The 19,468-nt window shown below is 40.8% G+C and overlaps 1 protein-coding gene across 1 annotated transcript in view; it reads left to right on the top strand.

Annotated features, from left to right (window-relative positions):
- PLCH1 (phospholipase C eta 1) overlaps positions 1-18,979 on the top strand; it is a 263,641-nt gene extending 244,662 nt beyond the window's left edge. The window contains exons 17-24 of the mRNA XM_044290631.1: positions 2,798-2,905; positions 5,297-5,421; positions 7,758-7,842; positions 9,078-9,224; positions 12,394-12,473; positions 12,936-12,995; positions 13,368-13,725; positions 16,802-18,979. Coding sequence (XP_044146566.1) covers positions 2,798-2,905; positions 5,297-5,421; positions 7,758-7,842; positions 9,078-9,224; positions 12,394-12,473; positions 12,936-12,995; positions 13,368-13,725; positions 16,802-18,783 — 2,945 coding nt within the window. The 3' untranslated portion in view covers positions 18,784-18,979. The remainder of the gene's footprint in view (positions 1-2,797; positions 2,906-5,296; positions 5,422-7,757; positions 7,843-9,077; positions 9,225-12,393; positions 12,474-12,935; positions 12,996-13,367; positions 13,726-16,801) is intronic.
- The last annotated feature ends 489 nt before the right edge of the window (positions 18,980-19,468 follow it).

The raw sequence follows: 19,468 nt of genomic DNA, 5'->3' as shown, positions 1-19,468 counted from the left end.
ATGTAGTCCGAAGAATGATAGTATTAAAACTATCATAAATAGTCATATATGACTTGATTATGACTTTTAGTCGAGCTGTAATAGATGACGATATTGGCTATTCAGCCGCTTACCTCCTTCCTACAGGAGTTATCCGTGGTGTCTCCACTGACTTGACGAGGGGCGAGCGGTGCTGGAGAATTTCAGCAACCAACAAAATAAAGGATCCCTCAGGAGGTTGCGACGCTATATTTAATATACTATAAAGTTTAATGGTCTCTAGGACCTAAGCGTAGCTTTTGCATCCTCTCTGACTAGTAATATATAAAACATTTTTCTTTATTATTTGCTCTTTAAAACACATATGACTCTTGGGAACTAACTTAAAATTCCTCAGGGAAAATAGGAGGGAATTTGTCTCTTTTGTGTATTATATGTTCTAATACGTGTTCAGATGGACCTTGTCTGGGTGGAACACCTGATCACTTCTCAGGTCTCTCAACCCTACAATTTCATTCTATCACTATCTGAATAAACTTTCCCACTATGGGGTCCCTACCTCTAAACCCTGAACTAAAATCAGTGCCTGCATCCCTACATGTTTCGCCGTATATTTCGGCATCTTCAGGGGATGACGTGCAGGTTCCATTGCACGTCATCGCCTGAAGACGCCAAAATATACGGCGAAACATGTAGGGATGCAGGCACTGATTTTAGTTCAGGGTTTAGAGGTAGGGACCCCATAGTGGGAAAGTTTATTCAGATAGTGATAGAATGAAATTGTAGGGTTGAGAGACCTGAGAAGTGATGGGGAGGATTATGTGATAGAGCAATTGATTGAGGATTTCCATATGACTAATATAAATATTATCACTTTGTATTTTCATGTATAGTCAAGTTATTAGGAGTACAGAGTTTATGCCATAGATACATAGTACATAAGACACAGGACCATCAAGTTCATCTTTTCTCAGACTCTCTCTCACTTATATAGCCCTAATTGTTTGATTAGATACGCATCTAGCTCTTTTTAAATGCTGACATAGTATCTGCCATTACTACCTTTTGGGGTAGGGCATTCCACAGTTTGACTACTACTTACTGTAAAGACTCCTTTCCTGTACTGCTGTCTAAATACCTTTCCTTCATGTGTAATGAATTTCCCAGTTCTTTGTACTGACCACACATATATTTATACGTGTAAATAAAATATTTTTTTTCAAGCTGAACAAGCCCTATTTTTCAAGCCTCTCACTGTAAGCCTCATGCACACGACTATATCAGTTTTGTGGTCTGCAAAACAATCGCCAAAATATGGATGCAGTCCGGGTGCATCCGGCAATTTTCGTAGGACCTACTGTACAAAAGTAAAATAGACCAGAATGGGACAAGCTCTATAATTTTCTGCACAGATCCACCAAAACTGATGTTCGGACATGGAGCAAAAATACAGTTGCGTGTGTGAGCCCTTAGAGAAACCTTCCATCCAATTTAATAATCTGGTCGTCTACCTCCGAACTCTTTCTAGCTCTGCAATATCCAATATAGCATGTAAAGCACTAAACGTTATCCTGTATTTAAGATCTGGCCTTACAAGGGGTCTATACAGTAGGGGGGTAATATTTTATTGGGATCACTCTTTTTATACCCTAAAAACATTTTTACAGCTACTGCCTGACATTGAGTACTGCTGCTTAGCTTAGGCCTCGTTCACATCTCCTCCATCAGATCTGGCACACAAATGCTGGTTGTCAGCCAGACCAAAAACCACTGCATGAAATGTTTTTTGTCTGGCTAAAACCTGGCATTTATGCCGGATCCCATTATAGTCAATAGGGATCTGGCAGTGATCTATTGAATCCAGCAATGTCAGACCTGTGGAAATGTCCACTGAAGGTCCTTATCTTGTTTTGTTGTCCCCTGCTTTTTTTCTGTTTAATGTATATGCATTTATACGATTAGTGTGGCCTAGATGCATTACTTTACATTTATCAACATTAAAATTCACCTGCATTGTACTTGCCCATGCTGTTAGTTTATCTAGGTCTTAGTCTCATATTTTACAGTCAAGCTAGATTTTAAAGGGGTTATCCCATCTTAGACAATGGGGGCATATCGCAAGGATATGCCCCCATTGTCTGATAGGTGCGGGTCCCACCGCTGGGACCCGCACCTATAAGGAGAACGGAGCAGAGAAAGTGGAGGAGGGCGCACTGCGCATGTGCAGCCGCCCTCCGTTCATTTCTATGGAGCCGCCGAAAATAGCCAAGCGCTGGCTCAGCTATTTCCGTCGGCCCCATAGAAATGAATGGGAGCGTTGGCCGCGCATGTGCGGTTCGCTCCCATTCACTTCAATGGGAGAGGCGGGGAGCTGTGCCTGGTGGTGGTTGGACCCTGGGAAACCCGGGGTCCTCCAGCCACAACTCTCCCCGACTCCGTTCTCGTTGTAGATGCGGGTCCCAGAGGTGGGACCCGCACCTATCAGACAATGGGGGCATATCCTTGTGATATGCCCCCATTGTCTAAGATGGGATAACCCCTTTAAGTATCCTACATCCTGTAATAACATTGCAGACACTCTGGTGATGCTTTGGCAGGGAGAGACCATTTTTCCTGCATACAATTTGCAAGAATAATAGGACATAACCGCTTAGGACAAAACATAGCTTGTATGTGTGTTGGGTGGCATCTTGTGTCATAGCACTAGTAACCAATATCTGTGTAACCAGTCTCGCATTTCTCATGTAAAATAAAAATTACATGATGTAGCCGTCCTGAGTGTGTTGTTACTGTCCCTCATCCGTCTCTTCATTCACAGTGGCGCTCAACTACCAGACAGAAGGGCGCATGATGGAATTAAATCGTGCAAAATTCAAGGTGAATGGCAATTGTGGATATCTCCTTAAACCTCAGCAGATGTGTAAAGGTATGCTACCACTTTAACTGCTAGATTCATGAGTCCAATGCATGCAGATCACCCGTTCCTGTTATTTCTGTTTTGTTTAAGGCTTCAGTCACACGTCCGCATCCGTTCCGCAATTTTGCGGAACGGGTGCGGACCCATTAATTTTCTATGGGGACGGAATGGATGCGGACAGCACACAGTGTGCTATCCGCATTTTCTGAGCGCGGCCCCGATCTTCGGGTCCGCAGCTCTGCAAAGGATAGAACATGTCCTATTCTTGTTCGCAGCTGCGGACAAGAATAGGCATTTCTATAGGGGTGCCGGATCCGCAACACACCACGGACGTGTGAATGGAGTCTTATAGGACTGACCTGTGATTCACATGGTGCCGAAACATGGCACACAACATTTACTGGGTAACATAAGTGTGTCACCATGAAAGCTGGCTGCACAGATAATTGACTGACAGCATGAATGCCAAATATCAATTATGATGCTTTTTACATGCCATTTATTAGTTAGACGTATGTTTAGACCTGCATTCAACTAATAAAAAGAAAAATTTGATCTAATTATAGATGCGCATGATGTTCTCATAAAAAGAAAAGTGTGCTGGCAGATGTAGCTGCTGCCACCACAGCTTGCTTCTAAAGGAAGTGCTTAGTCTTTGCAGCGGGGAGTTAACACTTTGTTCATTAGCAAACTGCATGGATTTGCTGCCTCTAGCCAGATTACGGCCGCAGCACATTTGACAGCACCCTAAAAACATAACCTATACTGTTCGTTATCCTATCTAATTATTAACTGCTCTGAGTTAAAGTGTAATTCAATTTTCTTCCGTCTTTAAAAAATGTATCTAGTGCATCAAAGATTTGTTTGTGTCACGTGACCACGGAGCGGGAGTGAAGCACTTGCCGTCACTCCTGCTCTGTGGTCTCCCGCTGGCCCGCAATACTCGCCTTTCAGCAGGGGGCCTCCAGACATTCCAGAGCACATCCATGGTCCCGCGCGGAACGATGAAGTGTCGGAGGCGCCCCTGCTGGAAAGATAAGTTAGTGCGACTAAGGCTGGGTGCCCGGAGTGCACAGCGTCATAGCAACCAATGATGCTGTGCACTCTGGGTGTCAGGAGGAGCAGGGGTGGAGATGATTTCACAAGGGGGGAGAGCTGCTGGCACAAGGGGGGGGGGAGAGCTCCTGGCACAAGGGGAGAGGGCTGCTGGCACAAGGGGGGGGGCGAGAGCTCCTGGCACAAGGAAGGGGAGCTGCTGGCACAAGTGGGGAGAGCTGAAGGCAATGGGGGAGTGGAGCTGATGGCACTGGGGGATAATGGAGCCGATGGCACTGAGGGGAACTGAAGCACTTGGGCTGATCACACAGGGGAGAACGAAGGGTGTTGGGGACTGATGGTAGCGAGTCTGATGAGTTTTTATAAAGGAAAACAGTCTATTAATACATTTTTTTCTTATAGGAAAACTCGATTAATCGTAAAAATAATTGATAGAATACACGATTTCTAAAATAATCGTTTACTGCAGCCCTAAATGAATATTATAGTAATGAGTACATTATAGCACATTTATAGATTATAATCAAATATATAACAATATATTATTTTTCACTTGATTATGGTTGCAGCCATCTTGTACAGTAACCACAATTCCAAACCTTGGCTTTAGAGTAGGACATAAGAAAACAAAGTAGAAAATGACCTGCTTGTTTGTATTGGAGAGCGTTGTTTATCATGTGTAGAGGTCATTGTGCAGGGATGGGGAGGAGGAGCTAGGCTGTCTCCATCACCTATTGTTGATTGCATGATCCTGTTTAATCTGCTTCCAGCAAGAAGATGAAAAGTGACAAGAAAAGTTAAAGCATCGCTATGCTTTGGAAAACGTTTGATAGGGACAAAAAAGTTTTGATCGGTGGGGGTCTGAGGGCTGAGACGCCCACCGATCTCTAGAACGAGGAAAGAGAAGCACTCGTTTAGTGCCTCGTCACTACAGGACAGGAAGCGAGATGGACTCTATAGAAATTCTATGGGCCCGCCTAACTCGAGTGAGCACATCTCTCCCCACGTTCTAGAGATCAATGTGGATCTTAGGGGTTAGACTCCCACTGATTAAAACTTTTTATATGTCTCTATAACATATCAAAAGTTTTCTGACAATACAGTGACCCTTTAAAGTAGTAAATACACACTAAATAATTGTTGTCCAAACCTGCTAATTTCGGTGGGACCAGCCACCATCTAATGTGTAAGGTGGGGTCTTTCCCTCAACTTTAAGGTGTCTGGCAACATCTTAGTCTTCTTTCCTTATACACACCACATGCATGCATTCAAAATGTTTTAGGGGACTGCTATGAGATATGTTTCCATTTAATAAAAACATATATGTAATTTTTCACTTAATAGGTGTATTTAATCCATTCTCTGGTGACCCTCTACCAGCCAGCCCTAAAAAACAGCTTATCCTAAAAGTTGTTAGTGGTCAACAGCTACCAAAACCTCCAGATTCCATGCTCGGTGACAGAGGGGAGGTAAGCAAAATACTGTATGTCTAGACACAGTATACCCTCTTCCATCGTAGATTGACCATTGATTCTTCATATTTATTTATTTTTTATTTATTTTATGCACGTGTATAGCGCTACTATATTTCACAGCGCGTTACAGACATTAGCATCCAACTGTCCCTAATGGAGCTGACAATCTACCGTATTTTTCGCCCTATAAGACGCACCGGCCCATAAGACGCACCTAGGTTTTTGGGGAGGAAAATAAGAAAAAAATTTTTTTAACCAAAAGGTGTGCTGTGTGTTTGGTGGGTTTGGAACGAATGGTGGTCTCTGGATGGCACTATTACTGGGGATCTGTGGATGACTGACACTGTAATGTGGGGGATCTGTGGATGACGGACACTGTTATGGGGGATCTTTGGATGACGGACACTGTTATGGGGGGATCTGTGGATGACTGACGCTGTTATGTGGGGGATCTGTGGATGACGGACACTGTTATGGGGGATCTGTGGATGACGGACACTGTTATGGGGGGATCTGTGGATGACTGACACTGTTATGTGGGGGATCTGTGGATGACGGACACTGTTATGGGGGATCTGTGGATGACGGACACTGTTATGGGGGGATCTGTGGATGACGGACACTGTTATGGGGGGGATCTGTGGATGACGGACACTGTTATGGGGGGATCTGTGGATGACGGACACTTATGGGGGGATCTGTGGATGACAGACACTGTTATGGGGGGATCTGTGGATGACAGACACTGTTATGGGGGGGATCTGTGGATGACAGACACTGTTATGGGGGGATCTGTGGATGACGGACACTGTTATGGGGGGATCTGTGGATGACAGACACTGTTATGGGGGGGATCTGTGGATGACGGACACTGTTATGGGGGGGATCTGTGGATGACGGACACTGTTATGGGGGGATCTGTGGATGACGGACACTGTTATGGGGGGATCTGTGGATGACGGACACTGTTATGGGGGGCATCTGTGGCTTGCACTATTACAGGGGGATCTGTGGATGGCATTGTTACAGGGGGGGGGGAATCTGTGGATGGCACTGTTATGGGCTGGGGGGGATCTGTGGGTTGCACTGTTATATATGTGCCATCCACAGACCCCCCCCCCCCCCCAGCCCATAACTGTGCCATCCACAGACCCCCCCCCCCCAGCCCATAACTGTGCCATCCACAGATCGCCCCCGCCGCCAGTATACTAAAATAAGATGTTATATTCAATTTATACTTATTAAACATGCCCCCTCAGTCCTATTTCTACCTTACATCCGAATTGCTGCTGTAGAATGCAGGCAGGCAGGACGGGCGGCCGGCGCGTCTCTTACTGACGTCACTTGCCTGCGCCGCCTGCTTCATTCATAAAGTAGGCGGCGCAGGCACGTGACAAGAGTTACGCTGCCGCCCGCCCGGCCTGAATTCTACTGCCGCGATTAGGATGTAAGTTAGTAATAGGACTAAGGGGGCAAGTTTAATAACTATTATTTGAAAATTACATCTTATATTAGTATACTGGAGCGGCGGGGCGGTGCTATACTACACTGACTGCACCGCCCCGCCGCTATTGCCAGCCCCCAGACCCTCCCCCCAGTCCCTCCCCGAGTCCCCGCTCACTGATACATCGCTGCCAGCGATGTAAAACTGCACGCATTCGCCCCATAAGACGCAGGGGCATTTCTCCCTTCTTCTGGGGGAAGAAAAAGTGTGTCTTATGGGGCGAAAAATACGGTAAGTCCCTATCAGTATGTCTTTGGAGTGTGGGAGGAAACCGGAGTACCCGGAGGAGACCCACACAAACACAGGGAGAACATACAAACTCCATTCATATGAGGATGATCTTCAGATATATGTGATTTGTTGTATCATCATTAGATATGAGCTATAGATCCATGACTTTAGCTTGAAAAAACTAAACAGTAGGGTTTTTTTTATATACTCATCTTGGATCTATGTACATTTTTTACATTTTAGTCGGTCACTAGTTAATCTTAAATTGTGTCATTTGTAAGATATCCCAACTCTATGGTTGTATGGTCTGAGGCAGTGTTTCCCAACCAGTGTGCCTCCAGCTGTTGCAAAACTACAACTCCCAGCATGCCCAGGCAGCCTTTGGTTGTTCTGGCATGCTGGGAGTTGTATTTTTTCAACAGCTGGAGGCACACTGGTTGGGAAACACTGGTCTGAGGTATCTAATGAGTGACAGAATATTTTCTGCACTGATTTGTGTATTATAAGCTTATATAATGAATGGTTAACACAAAAATAGTGTAACTCAACATTAGCTACTGTGAATCAATACAGCTCCTATGCATTGCTTCTGCAGATCATTGACCCATTTGTGGAAGTGGAAATTATTGGTCTACCTGTGGATTGCTGCAAAGAACAAACTCGTGTGGTTGATGACAATGGTCAGTAACTGCTGCTTGTACTATAATTACAGTTGTCAGACATATCATGCATTCTATGTGTTTGTACCAGGTGATTTGAGTAAATAAAATTTAACCCCAGCCACGTGGGTAGTAGCCGTCCAGTTTATATACGATATCCTGAAGGGCAGTGGACAGAACATGCTGTATCAGCAGGATCAAGACCTGTCACAGATGTGTGAAGCAGTCTACTAAATCAGGATAGAAATATCAGATGTTAGAATGAAATTGCTCCCCTCTGCTAATTTCTATTCTATGCTTACTTTACCCATTCATTAGACTGTTCATTTTCTTGTGTCATTAAAATCCCATTAAAAAAAACAATGTGTGCTGTTATACTCCAAATGCTATTAAATAGCATATAAGCCCCTATTGTAGAAGACCTGCCCATATCATTGTAAACATAGCATTACCAAGAAGTGCCCTGTTTATTCCTGGTGTCTGGAAGCAAAGAACTATAGATTTGACTGAAGCAGGCTAACCATTACCCTGCCCTCCCTCCCTTAATTTAGAAGGTTGAAGTTGATGGACCTGTGTTTTTTTCCCACCTGTGTAATTATGTAACCCCAACCATATACCACCATCTTATCCCCTGTCCACAGAATAGAGTGTAAGCGTTTGATCGATGGGGCTCCGATCACTGGGACTCTCTAGAACCTGAACTTGTGTTTCCCCATTTGAATCACAAGTGTTTCCACCGCCAGATATGGGCCTTTATTCAGACCGGAGTCTAAAACACAGGTCTCCAGTGCAGATTTTATCTTCTGCACCCCACGGATTCTCATCTTTTGACATCCCTCCTTGACATTTCAGGAGGTGGTATTTGAAAGTAGAAATTTACTTTAAGAAACTTTATACCCTAGATTATGGCACATACGAAGGCCGAGATAAAGAGGTTATTATGCTCCTTTTTGTTGCTATTTGTGCCATTTTCCATTATCCTGGAAATCCAGTTTAGCTGTCTGTTGATATGTTTAATGTTATTTACTGCAGCAATAAAGGATATCCATAGGGAATGATTATCAGATCAACTTTACGTTACTACTACAAGCGAGGGAGTATTTCCTTCTAAGATAGGAAACAACCTGTGAATGCAAGTCATGCCATGTTATGCTGTTATATAGTATATAGCAGGGACTTGTCTGTGATACGACACCTGTTTTTGTTTTTTAAATATCTACCAATGTAAGATGTATAATTTCTGTCATACATTTCAGGTTTCAATCCTGTTTGGGAGGAGACCCTGACCTTTACTGTCCACATGCCTGAAATAGCTTTGGTCAGGTTTTTAGTATGGGACCATGATCCAATAGGACGGGACTTTGTTGGACAGAGGACTGTGGCCTTTAGCAGTCTAATGCCTGGTATGAGCAATGATTTTTTATTTTATTTTTCAATATATTAATTATGAATGATAGAGAAGCAAGCACCTAAAGATGTTCTACCCCAATTTATTTATTATTTTAGTTTCTGTTTGGATTCAAGACCAAATATTTAAGACAACTGGGGCATTAATAAATTAGCTAATTTAGGGTACAAAGAGGGTGAGCTTTAAACTGTCGTATCTTATCTATTCCCAACATTAAATACTACTTTGTTACAGTTGTTGGTTAGTTGGAATGAATCCTTGTTTATACATTATTGGCTGTTTGTGTTATTTAAAGGATATGACAATATTTTCCAGTTGGAGTCTTGGCCGTTGTATACATCTATATACTGTATAGAGGGTCTACATTCTGTTACTTCTTCTATGATAAGATGTGTCACTGGGTTAAAATGTATTTTTTTTGGGATAACTGAAGCCACAATATATTTGCATTTATGGGGTAATAACTATGTGAAGGAATTTCTCAAGATTAGCCAGCATAATAGATGAAGATATGATATAGTTAAAAATTTACAGTTATTTGAAGACGGAGCAATTAAGAGATTTGATGATCTCAAGCGAGAGTATAACCTGCTCACTTCCTTTCAGTTCTATTACCAGGTATATCATGCTTATATTGGCCACTAATGACAGAGTGGTTCTGGCCCAATGATTTTGAGCTGGTGGCAAAACTGAATTTATTGAAAACCAAGAGAAAGGCCATTTCAAACGGTTATGAAATTATTATTGCTAAGCACGCCAATAAGCTACGTTTTCAGATTCTGAACAAATGGTCTAAGGAGATAAACAGGCTTGAAAGGACATTGCGGGATGGTATATTGCGCAACATTTCACGGGTATCGAGAAATGCTAATTATAGATTAATTCAATTCAATATAGTTCATCGCCTTTATTATTACTCTCTGATGTTAAAGGGAACCTGTCACCGGGATTTTGGGTATAGAGCTGAGGACATGGGTTGCTAGATGGCCACTAGCACATCTGCAATATCCAGTCCCCATAGCTCTGGGTGCTTTTATTGTGTAAAAAAAAAAACAGATTTGATACATATGCAAATAAACCTGAGATGAGTCAGAGCTTGAAAATATGACTCTTCTCTGGTCACACAAGTAAGATATGACTCTTTTATGTTAATTTTCATATGTATCAAATAGTTTTTTTTACACAATAAAAGCACACAGAGCTATGGGTCTGTGGATGTGATAGCGGCCATCTAGCAACCCATGTCCTCAGCTCTATACCCAAAATCCCGGTGACAGGTTCCCTTTAAGAAAAATGGTTAAATGGCAGAATTCTAACTGTCCAAGATGTTCTGTCCCCATGGCATCATTTCTTCATGTCATATGGTCTTGTCCCGTTATTTATAGTCATTGGGTACAGGTCTTTGACTTCATTAATGGTAGATTTTCTACCTGTATAGCCCAACTTCTATCGCTTATAGATATTATTAGGAGTTAAGAAAAGCTATATGAGGCCAAATCTTGTTTTAGGAGGACAATTGTATAAGTTGGGAATCCTACTGGTTGGAGGTTTGAGTTATTTTTTTCCCCTCTCTATTTCTCTCCCTATTGAGGGCGGGGGGGAGACCCCACCACCCTCTCCCTATTGCGGGGAAACCCCATCCTTCCTTGCCATTGTACTTCACTTTGTTGATAGGGTGGGATAAAGGAATGTGTAATTCTGTGAATTTTATATGTGACGTATTGACGTGGAAATTAATAAAAATGTAATTTGTTGTTCTCCTAAAGATAGGATAGCTACAGGGCTCCTATATGAAGCTCCAAAACTAGCAACACCACACAATATGTCAAGATAATTAAACAACATGATCTTTATTATAACAACATTTGATTCAAATTTTCCACGATAAAAACAGAAAATGAATCCCTACCCACATAGAACAAGGGGCTACAATGCAGTATGCAATTAATCAGGACAAAGCATGCACAAAGGACCAATGAATAGTACCCAAGAGGAAGACAAGAGAGTACAGATAATGCAAAAGTCTAAAAATAAACATTAATACATACCTCCTAATATGATACAAATAAGACTATGTTCACATGGTGTTTTTGCAGTGTGAAAATCTCAGTGCAGGCGCCAAATACATCTTTACATCCATAAGGCCACTTTTAACCAACTTCTGTTGTAGGAATATGTGTTTGCATAACTTATTTAAATTTACTGAAAAAAAATAACCTTAGTCGACTACAATTTTTGAGGATTCTGTCACAGTGGAACTTATGGGCAACGTATACCAAGGCACAGTATTCACAGCTTCACATTTAGCACATACTTCGCATATTGTGTTCTTATCCATAATGATTGTCTAAATGGAGCCTCAGTTTCTTTAGATTCTGTTTAATAGACTTGAATGGTGTAAGGATGCTGAGGATTCCAGCTTGACAACAGATGTCGTTCAAGTTTTTGGTTTACGTTTTTCTTAGGCCTCATGCACACGACCGTTTTTTTTTAAGGTCCGCAAAAACGGGGTCCGTAGGTCCGTGATCCGTGACCGTTTTTTCGTCCGTGGGTCTTCCTTGTTTTTTGGAGGATCCACGGACATGAAAAATGAAAAAAAAATATCTAAGTCATGTTTGCCATTGAAATGATAGGAAAAAACGGACACGGATCACGGACACGGATGACAATCTTGTGTGCATACGTGATTTTTCACGGACCCATTGACTTGAATGGGTCCGTGAACCGTTGGCCGTGAAAAAAATAGGACAGGGCATATTTTTTTCACGGCCAGGAAACACGGATCACGGATGCGGCTGCCAAACGGTGCATTTTCCGATTTTTCCACGGACCCATTGAAAGTCAATGGGTCCGTGAAAAAAAAACTGAAAACGGCACAACGGCCACGGATGCACACAACGGTCGTGTGCATGAGGCCTAATAGTTAATATATTCTTTAATTGACATTGTTTAATATTCAGTTAATTGGGCTGAATTGTATGGACTCGAATTGTATCTACTGCATAACCATAACATACTTGACTCAAATGGAAAGACCTGTGACCAAACCAATCAGATTATAATAATTGTGATAAAGACCGATATCTCTGTACTGCTATTCATAAGGAGGCAGTTGTGTTTTTGAGCACTGTGTGACATGATTATTATTATTACTCATCTGCCAGGATACCGCCATGTTTACTTGGAAGGACTGACAGAAGCCTCCATATTTGTCCATGTCACAATAAATGAGATCTATGGGAAGGTAAGTAGTTTTATTTCCATTATCATCTCCTTGGCAGTGCCGGGTCTGCATAACATTATTTAGTTCAGCAGGCTTCATAGAATGCAATTATAAAGTATTGCAGGACAGTCATGTAGAAGCACTGCTTTAACAAGACGGAGTGGGATCACATTTCACTCCGGGTAATGAAAGTCTTTTCATATTGAGATGGAGGCCCGCTGTACTGCAGACTGCACAGATATTTTGTTTCATTAACTGCGGGTTAGAATTTTAATACTGGAGTTTTCCATGTTATTAACCGCCCTTGAGTGATGAATTTCTAATGAATGTAACTACCTAGCTGGGGTATAATGTAATTTTTTTTGCAGAGAAATTTTAAATCCGTTCAGCTAAGGATTTCCTTTTATTGGTGCTTAAATTATATGCCTGCTGACATACCATTTATTACAGGAGCTCAAATCTGTATTTTTCTTTCCGTTTCAGTGGAGTCCTTTAATCCTCAATCCCAGTTATACTATATTGCACTTTCTAGGAGCCACAAAGGTAGACCCTTGATACTTGCTGAGTGCCAAATTCCTGTCGCATGACAAAGTAATGTCTCATTAAGCATCAGTCCCCATTCAAGCATGGACCAACTAAGAATTGTGTGTTTGTGGCCTCATTATGCATACAGTACTTATAGTATGCATATAAGTCATTCATTTTGTAAACCTGTGTGATTTCTAGTTGCAAATATGGTTTTACTAGCCGTGGTATATTACTGGTCATATGTGCATGAGTTTGTCAGGTTTGTATTTAGCCGATATCTTCCATCCGTGTTGGTCATCCCTATTCCTTTATTATTTTAGTCTTAAGACAAATTTTGAGAGGGGGAGTCCTATTTTAAAGGTGCTTTCTTTTTTTTTATATTTTCAGAACAGACAATTTATTGGGCTCAAAGGGCTTTTCAATAAAAGTACAAAGCATAGTTCAGTGGAGAGTAACGGTCATATACGAAAGCGATCAATCGGAGATCGAATTTTAAGACGCACTGCCAGTGCACCTGCCAAGGGTAGAAAGAAGACTAAGATGGTGTTTCAAGAGTCAACAGAGAGTAGAGATCTTCCATGTGAGGTGGCTGGTGCTAAAGAGAAGGATGTTGTAATGAAGAGAACATCCAGAAGCCTACAGGCCCGACCTGTTTCAATGCCAGTGGACAAGTTCCTTCTTGGGGCCTTTGAACCTTCTACTTCAGAGTCTTCTAAAGATACCCAAAAAAATGACATAGCATCAGGTAATGAGTGGCAACTGTTAATATTATTGCTGTTATTGTTATTAATATTAATATATCTATAACATAATTTCTTCTGCAAATAAAGAAAAATGTATATCTTCTAAAAATGGAAGTCTAAGATTAAAACATTGCATTTTTATTGTAATATAGCAAAAATAGTAAGAAAAAATGTTTAGGAGATTTGGCTTATGTTGGAGGCTTTTCTTATACACCAGGAAAGCAGTTAGACTATCTGTTAAATTTAGCAATATAAATATCCAAAGCGACACCATCATATTGCTGCAGAAAAAAAAAAAAAAAGTTTATGGATGATACATTTTACTTTATAGTATCTATACGTCATATGTAGGGATGGGCAAATCTACTTTGGATGAAACATCCAAAATCAATTTGCATAAAACTCTGTTCTAATACTGTACAGAGCAGGAGCTCCGTACAGTATTAGGATATATTGGCTCCGATGAGCCAACGAGACTTCGCGCAATAACTTCATAAATGAATTTGTACTGTAAAAAAAAACATTCCCGAACTCTGGTCCGGTTCCAAGTGGTACCTTGGAAGCGAACCAGAGTTCGGGATTTGTTTTTTACAGTGCAAATTAATTTATGACGTTATTTGCCGAAGTCTCGTGGGACTTCCCAAAGCAATAACTTCGGCTCATCGGAGCCAATACATCCTAATACAGGAGCTCCGTACAGTATAAGAACAGAGTTTTATGCAAATCGACTTTGGATATTTCATCCGAAATAAATTCGCTCATGCCCCAGTCATATGATTGTAAAAAATGGCATCTGTCAGCAGATTTGTACCTAAGAAACTAGCTGACCTGTTGCATCTCCGCTTGGCAGCTGAAGGCATCTGTGTTGGTCCCATGTTCATATGTGCCCGCATTTCTGAGAATAATTATATTTTAATATATGCAAATGAAACTCTGGGAGCAAAGGGGACGTTGCCATTACCTAGAGGCTCTGCTCTTTGAATCTGCAGCGTCCTCTGCACTTTGACTTTAGGAAAAGTCAGGGCCAGGTGTGATAACATTTTCATTGCCTGGCCCTGTCAATCAAGGTGGCGAGGGTGCGGTAGTTGCACAGAAAGGGGAGATTCTCGGTGTAACAGCAATGCCTCGTTGCTCCTAGAGGCTCAGTTGCATATATTAAAACCTTTTTCCTCAGCAAGGCAGGCACATATGGACATGATGGGACCAACACAGATGCCTTCAGCTGTCAAGCGCACATGCAACATGCCCTCTAAGTTACACAAATGTACATGTTTCTCAATAGCTGAGTCTTGTGAGATTCCATGAACTCACAACTGGAAGCCTAGTTCATGTCAAGGATGGGTTCCAGCTGTTATTTTTCTGAAGAAGTTATTGTACATATGTGTATTCTAATCCAGATAAATTAATAGAAGTTGCACACAAACGAGCTCACGTTTCATATCTTGAAACAGTGGGTGACGGCATGAGCTTATGTGAGGACAATGTATTTTCTTTTGTGTGTACTTGTCAGTTTCTGTAACTTCACTAGGTTTAGAAGGAAGGTACTTGCATTGCCATCTCTTGAAAAGCAGTTCTGACTCTCGTTCATACTTAACACTGGTGGGTTTTCAGATTCTCAAACCCCACTGAATTTTGCCATTTATTGGGGCCCCTGATAAAATGTATTTGTATACCTAACATGATTGTGAATATTAATATGTCAGCTACTCTGTGACTTGGATAAAATGGTCTTGAAGTATTACACTTAGGCTACATGCACACGATCATGCAAACCACGAATCCGCAAAAAACGGAAGTCGCCCGTGTGCCTTCCGAAATTTGCGGAACGGATGGCCCATTGTAGACATGCCTATTCTTGTCTGCAAAACAGATAAGAATAGGACATGCTATTTTTTTTTTTTTTGCGGGGCCTCGGAATGGAGCAAAAGGATGCGACAGCACACAGAGTGCTGTCCGCATCTTTTGCGGCCCTATTGAAGTGAATGGGTCCACACCCAAGCCACAAAAACTGTGGCTCGGCTGCGGACCCGAAAAACGGTCGTGTGCATGAGGCCTAGTGTCTTGGATAATGCAAAAAAATTATTCCTACAACAAATTATTCAGCACCAAAACAAAAATAAATTGGTGTCTTGCAGAGCCTTATGTAGGAGGAATGAGAAGTGGGTCAGGTGCCCCAGATGCTCAGAGCCAGAGAGGGCACCAAATATCCACTCTGCCTTGAGCACAGAATTTAGCTAACTGGATAAGGAAGCAAGCTGAGTTTTGCCCCCGGCTAGCTATTGAATGTTTGAATTAGTAAACAGTAAACTGATTCCGTGATTTGCTGGTATATAGAATACACTCCTCTAAAGTGAATCTTGAACCTTGAGAATAAATTCACCAATGCGTCATCGTCTGCAGAATCGTGAAAAAATTTGTTTAGTCTATTAGGTTGGCCAAATCTATGAAGTTGCCCACCATCATGCTAGGATTTACTATACATGTCATAGGCTAACAAGAAAAAGTTCAAGCACAGAGTAGATTATAAGTTACTGCGTCTTTTTTTCTGGTATTCACATGACAGGTAAAACAGAGTGAACTTCACTTCCCTCCACCTCCCATCAGATCAACATGTTTCGAACCTCCTGGTTCTTAAAGTGACCATGATTAAGACTAATACATTTGTTGTTATACATGTCATATTTTGTTACATTATTCCTGAGTTGCATTTTACTATGTTAAGCTTATATGACATTTTAACAGAATTGTTTTATGTTTTCTAGTACAAATCTATTAGGAAACTACTAAAGGTAACAATGTATTTAGTGTGGTATTTCATTACCATCACTTCTGGAAATGATTACATTTCAATCTGAATGTAATCCATTCGATGGATAATGTCAGATGATGACAAAATGGTGTGATCATTTTTTATTTTTTTTTCATTTCATGCCAGAAGTTGTCTACACAAAGCACAGAACCATAGTGCTGTATGTCATCACAGCATTTTACCATGCCTACACAACCCATATATGTGTCTACTGTGATAAATGCCAACTCTCTATACATGAATGGTGTACTGTTTTCTTTTTTCCATAGGAAATGAGGAAAGTCAGAAGGGCAGGCCAATTACAAAAAAACTAATGCTTGAATATACCCAGAATCCTGCATGTCTTCCCAAAAATCCATGCCAGGCTATTGCCACAGCCAATGGACATGTTGTACATAAAAAATGGCGGAGTTTACACTTAGACTATGGGAAAAGAAGTGATGAAGATATCAAAGAGTTTAATGAGACATTTACCAGTGAATCCGAGGATGAAAAGGATGAAATAAAGCTGAAAAGTCCAATTGATAAAGATTCTACATTAAAAAGTTCACAAGATTCATTTTGTCAACCAAAATCGGCAACTTGTCAAGACAAATTTAATGTTAATGAATTGATGTCCATCACAGAGTTGTCAACTACTGTCTGCACAGACACAAATAATTTGCAGTCTACAGCAGTTATTTTTGAAAATGATATATCTCACATGATTAGTGAGGTTCCCTCTGTAAATGATAGCGAACTTGGAAGCTCAATATCGGCATTCATCAAGCAGTTTGACGTCACAGAGGAGAAAACTAACTTGACTTGTGTCTCAAGTCTAAATGGCATAAATAGTCAAACAAAGATTTCTGGATTTTCTGAAATGTTCACACCAGCAATCTCAACACCAAAAAAACATTCTTCAGTGCCAAAACATGTGGCGCGATTATTATATCCAGCAAACGATACCACAGTTTTCTCTAGCCCAGAAACATCTGAATATTCAGTATACACAATTATACAAGAAGAAGATCTGAGTGGGAACACACTGATGGACGCCAACACTTTCAGAGTAAGTGACAAACTGGTTGATGACACCAAAAAGTCACAATGTAAGAAACCATATCCTGAAATAAAGCCAAAACCCCCAAAGGTAATTTATCCCGAAATAAAGCCAAAACCCAAAAATATCCGTCCAGCAAGCATGGAAAATCTTTTGAGTGCATCCAGTAGTCATTATACAAACTGTGTGACCAATATAATACCTTCAGAGCCTTCTAAAAAATTTACTACTAGTGGTCCAGTTGAGTTTCAGAAAGCATCTCGGGGTCCACAAGCGGTTTCTCAAAGCCATCAAGAGAAAGACTTTAAACATGCTTCTTCACATCTGTTCAACCAAAACAATTTCAACAACTTTATTGATTCCGAAAAAATAAATCAAAATTCTATTTTGCATAGTAACGTTCAACAACAGGAGGTCTATAATTCTGTAGGAATCCATCATATATACCAAAGGAGAGACCAAGAACAACAGGTTAAAAACTGTAATGCGCTTAAAGACTCAAAATATATTGCCCACAGAGGCAGCTTGCATAATTCCTGCATTCCAAAACAGGTACATTCAAATATGTGTTCATCTCCAGGAACTAAACAACCTAGTCCATGCAAGTCTAAAAGTCTTGGAGACCTGACTTCAGAAGACATATCTTGTAATTTTGATAGCAAGTACAAGCGGATAAATAGGGGCTTTCTTTTGTCTGGCAATTCCGAGGACAGAACATCTTTTGTTAACTCTAAACATCAGTCTAAAGATGCATTAACCGAGCAGTTACGGAGACTGGTATCTTATGACCAGGATGATTGTTGTAGACCATCATTCTGTGATGAGGATGAATTGGACAAACCTAGACCTCTAGCACGAAAGCTCTCTTCTAGAAGTCAAAGCAGAGTGAGAAACATTGCTAACCGTGCCAAGGAAAAACAGGAGGCCATTAAACTAAAACAAAACGGTCCATTTCCAAATGGTGTAGTCCTAAGGAACAAGACAACCACAGCTTGTCCACCTGTCAACAGACATTCCACTGGTTCTTACATAGCGGGATACTGTAGTAACTTTAACAGAGAGAGCATGGAAGGCAGGGGTATACCAGAGGGTGCATGTTCATCCCAAACCTATAGACATAATGACCAGTTTTGCATAGATCATTTGACATATCAGAGTGAGCCATGCAATACTGAAGAAGCAGAAGTCTATTTCCTACTGAGATTGTAAATTGTACATAGGTCTTAATTCAATGTTGTTTACAAGATGTTTGATTTTATTGGAACATTTTATTAGGATGTGATTTCCAAATAGACATATGTTTATCATGATTAGTCTTCCATTAGTTTCTAAGCTGCCCTTACCATCGTCTGTAAATATTCTCTTGGCCTTTTTTTTTTTTTCATTATAAAGTTTGTTTGGTATAAACAGGGAAATATGTGCATGCAGTCATACCACAATTCAATGTAACCTGCATGTGCATTACCTTTTTTGGAAGCAATCCTGTACTGTAAATCTGCGCACATCAGCAAATACTATTGCAATAAAAAACGGATTTCCCTCTTTTTGCTAATTTTGTACTTATTTTACAGTGTAAAGCAATAATATAATAATATATAATTTTTGATCATTGTTGGAATTTATTGCTTGACCTTGTGAGAAAATTATATGAAGCAGAGTAACAAAATATAGAATCCATAGTATGCCAGATGAAATTCACAGCGCAACAGTGCTAAGATTTTAATGTTATAGGCGGCATTCCTGTCATTTTAAGTGAATGATCATTATTCAAAGCCAAATGCCTAAAAAGGCAGCATTATCACCAAGCAGATAGAAGCACAGAGAATAAGAAGCTGCAGCATGCAAGTTAATTTATTGGTTCCTGTGTATTTGGTAGGGCTCCTGTTGATTTCTT

The sequence above is a fragment of the Bufo gargarizans genome, chromosome 4 (genome assembly GCF_014858855.1).
Source record: "Bufo gargarizans isolate SCDJY-AF-19 chromosome 4, ASM1485885v1, whole genome shotgun sequence".
Lineage (NCBI taxonomy): Eukaryota > Metazoa > Chordata > Amphibia > Anura > Bufonidae > Bufo > Bufo gargarizans.
This window is presented reverse-complemented; position numbering and strand designations above follow the sequence as displayed.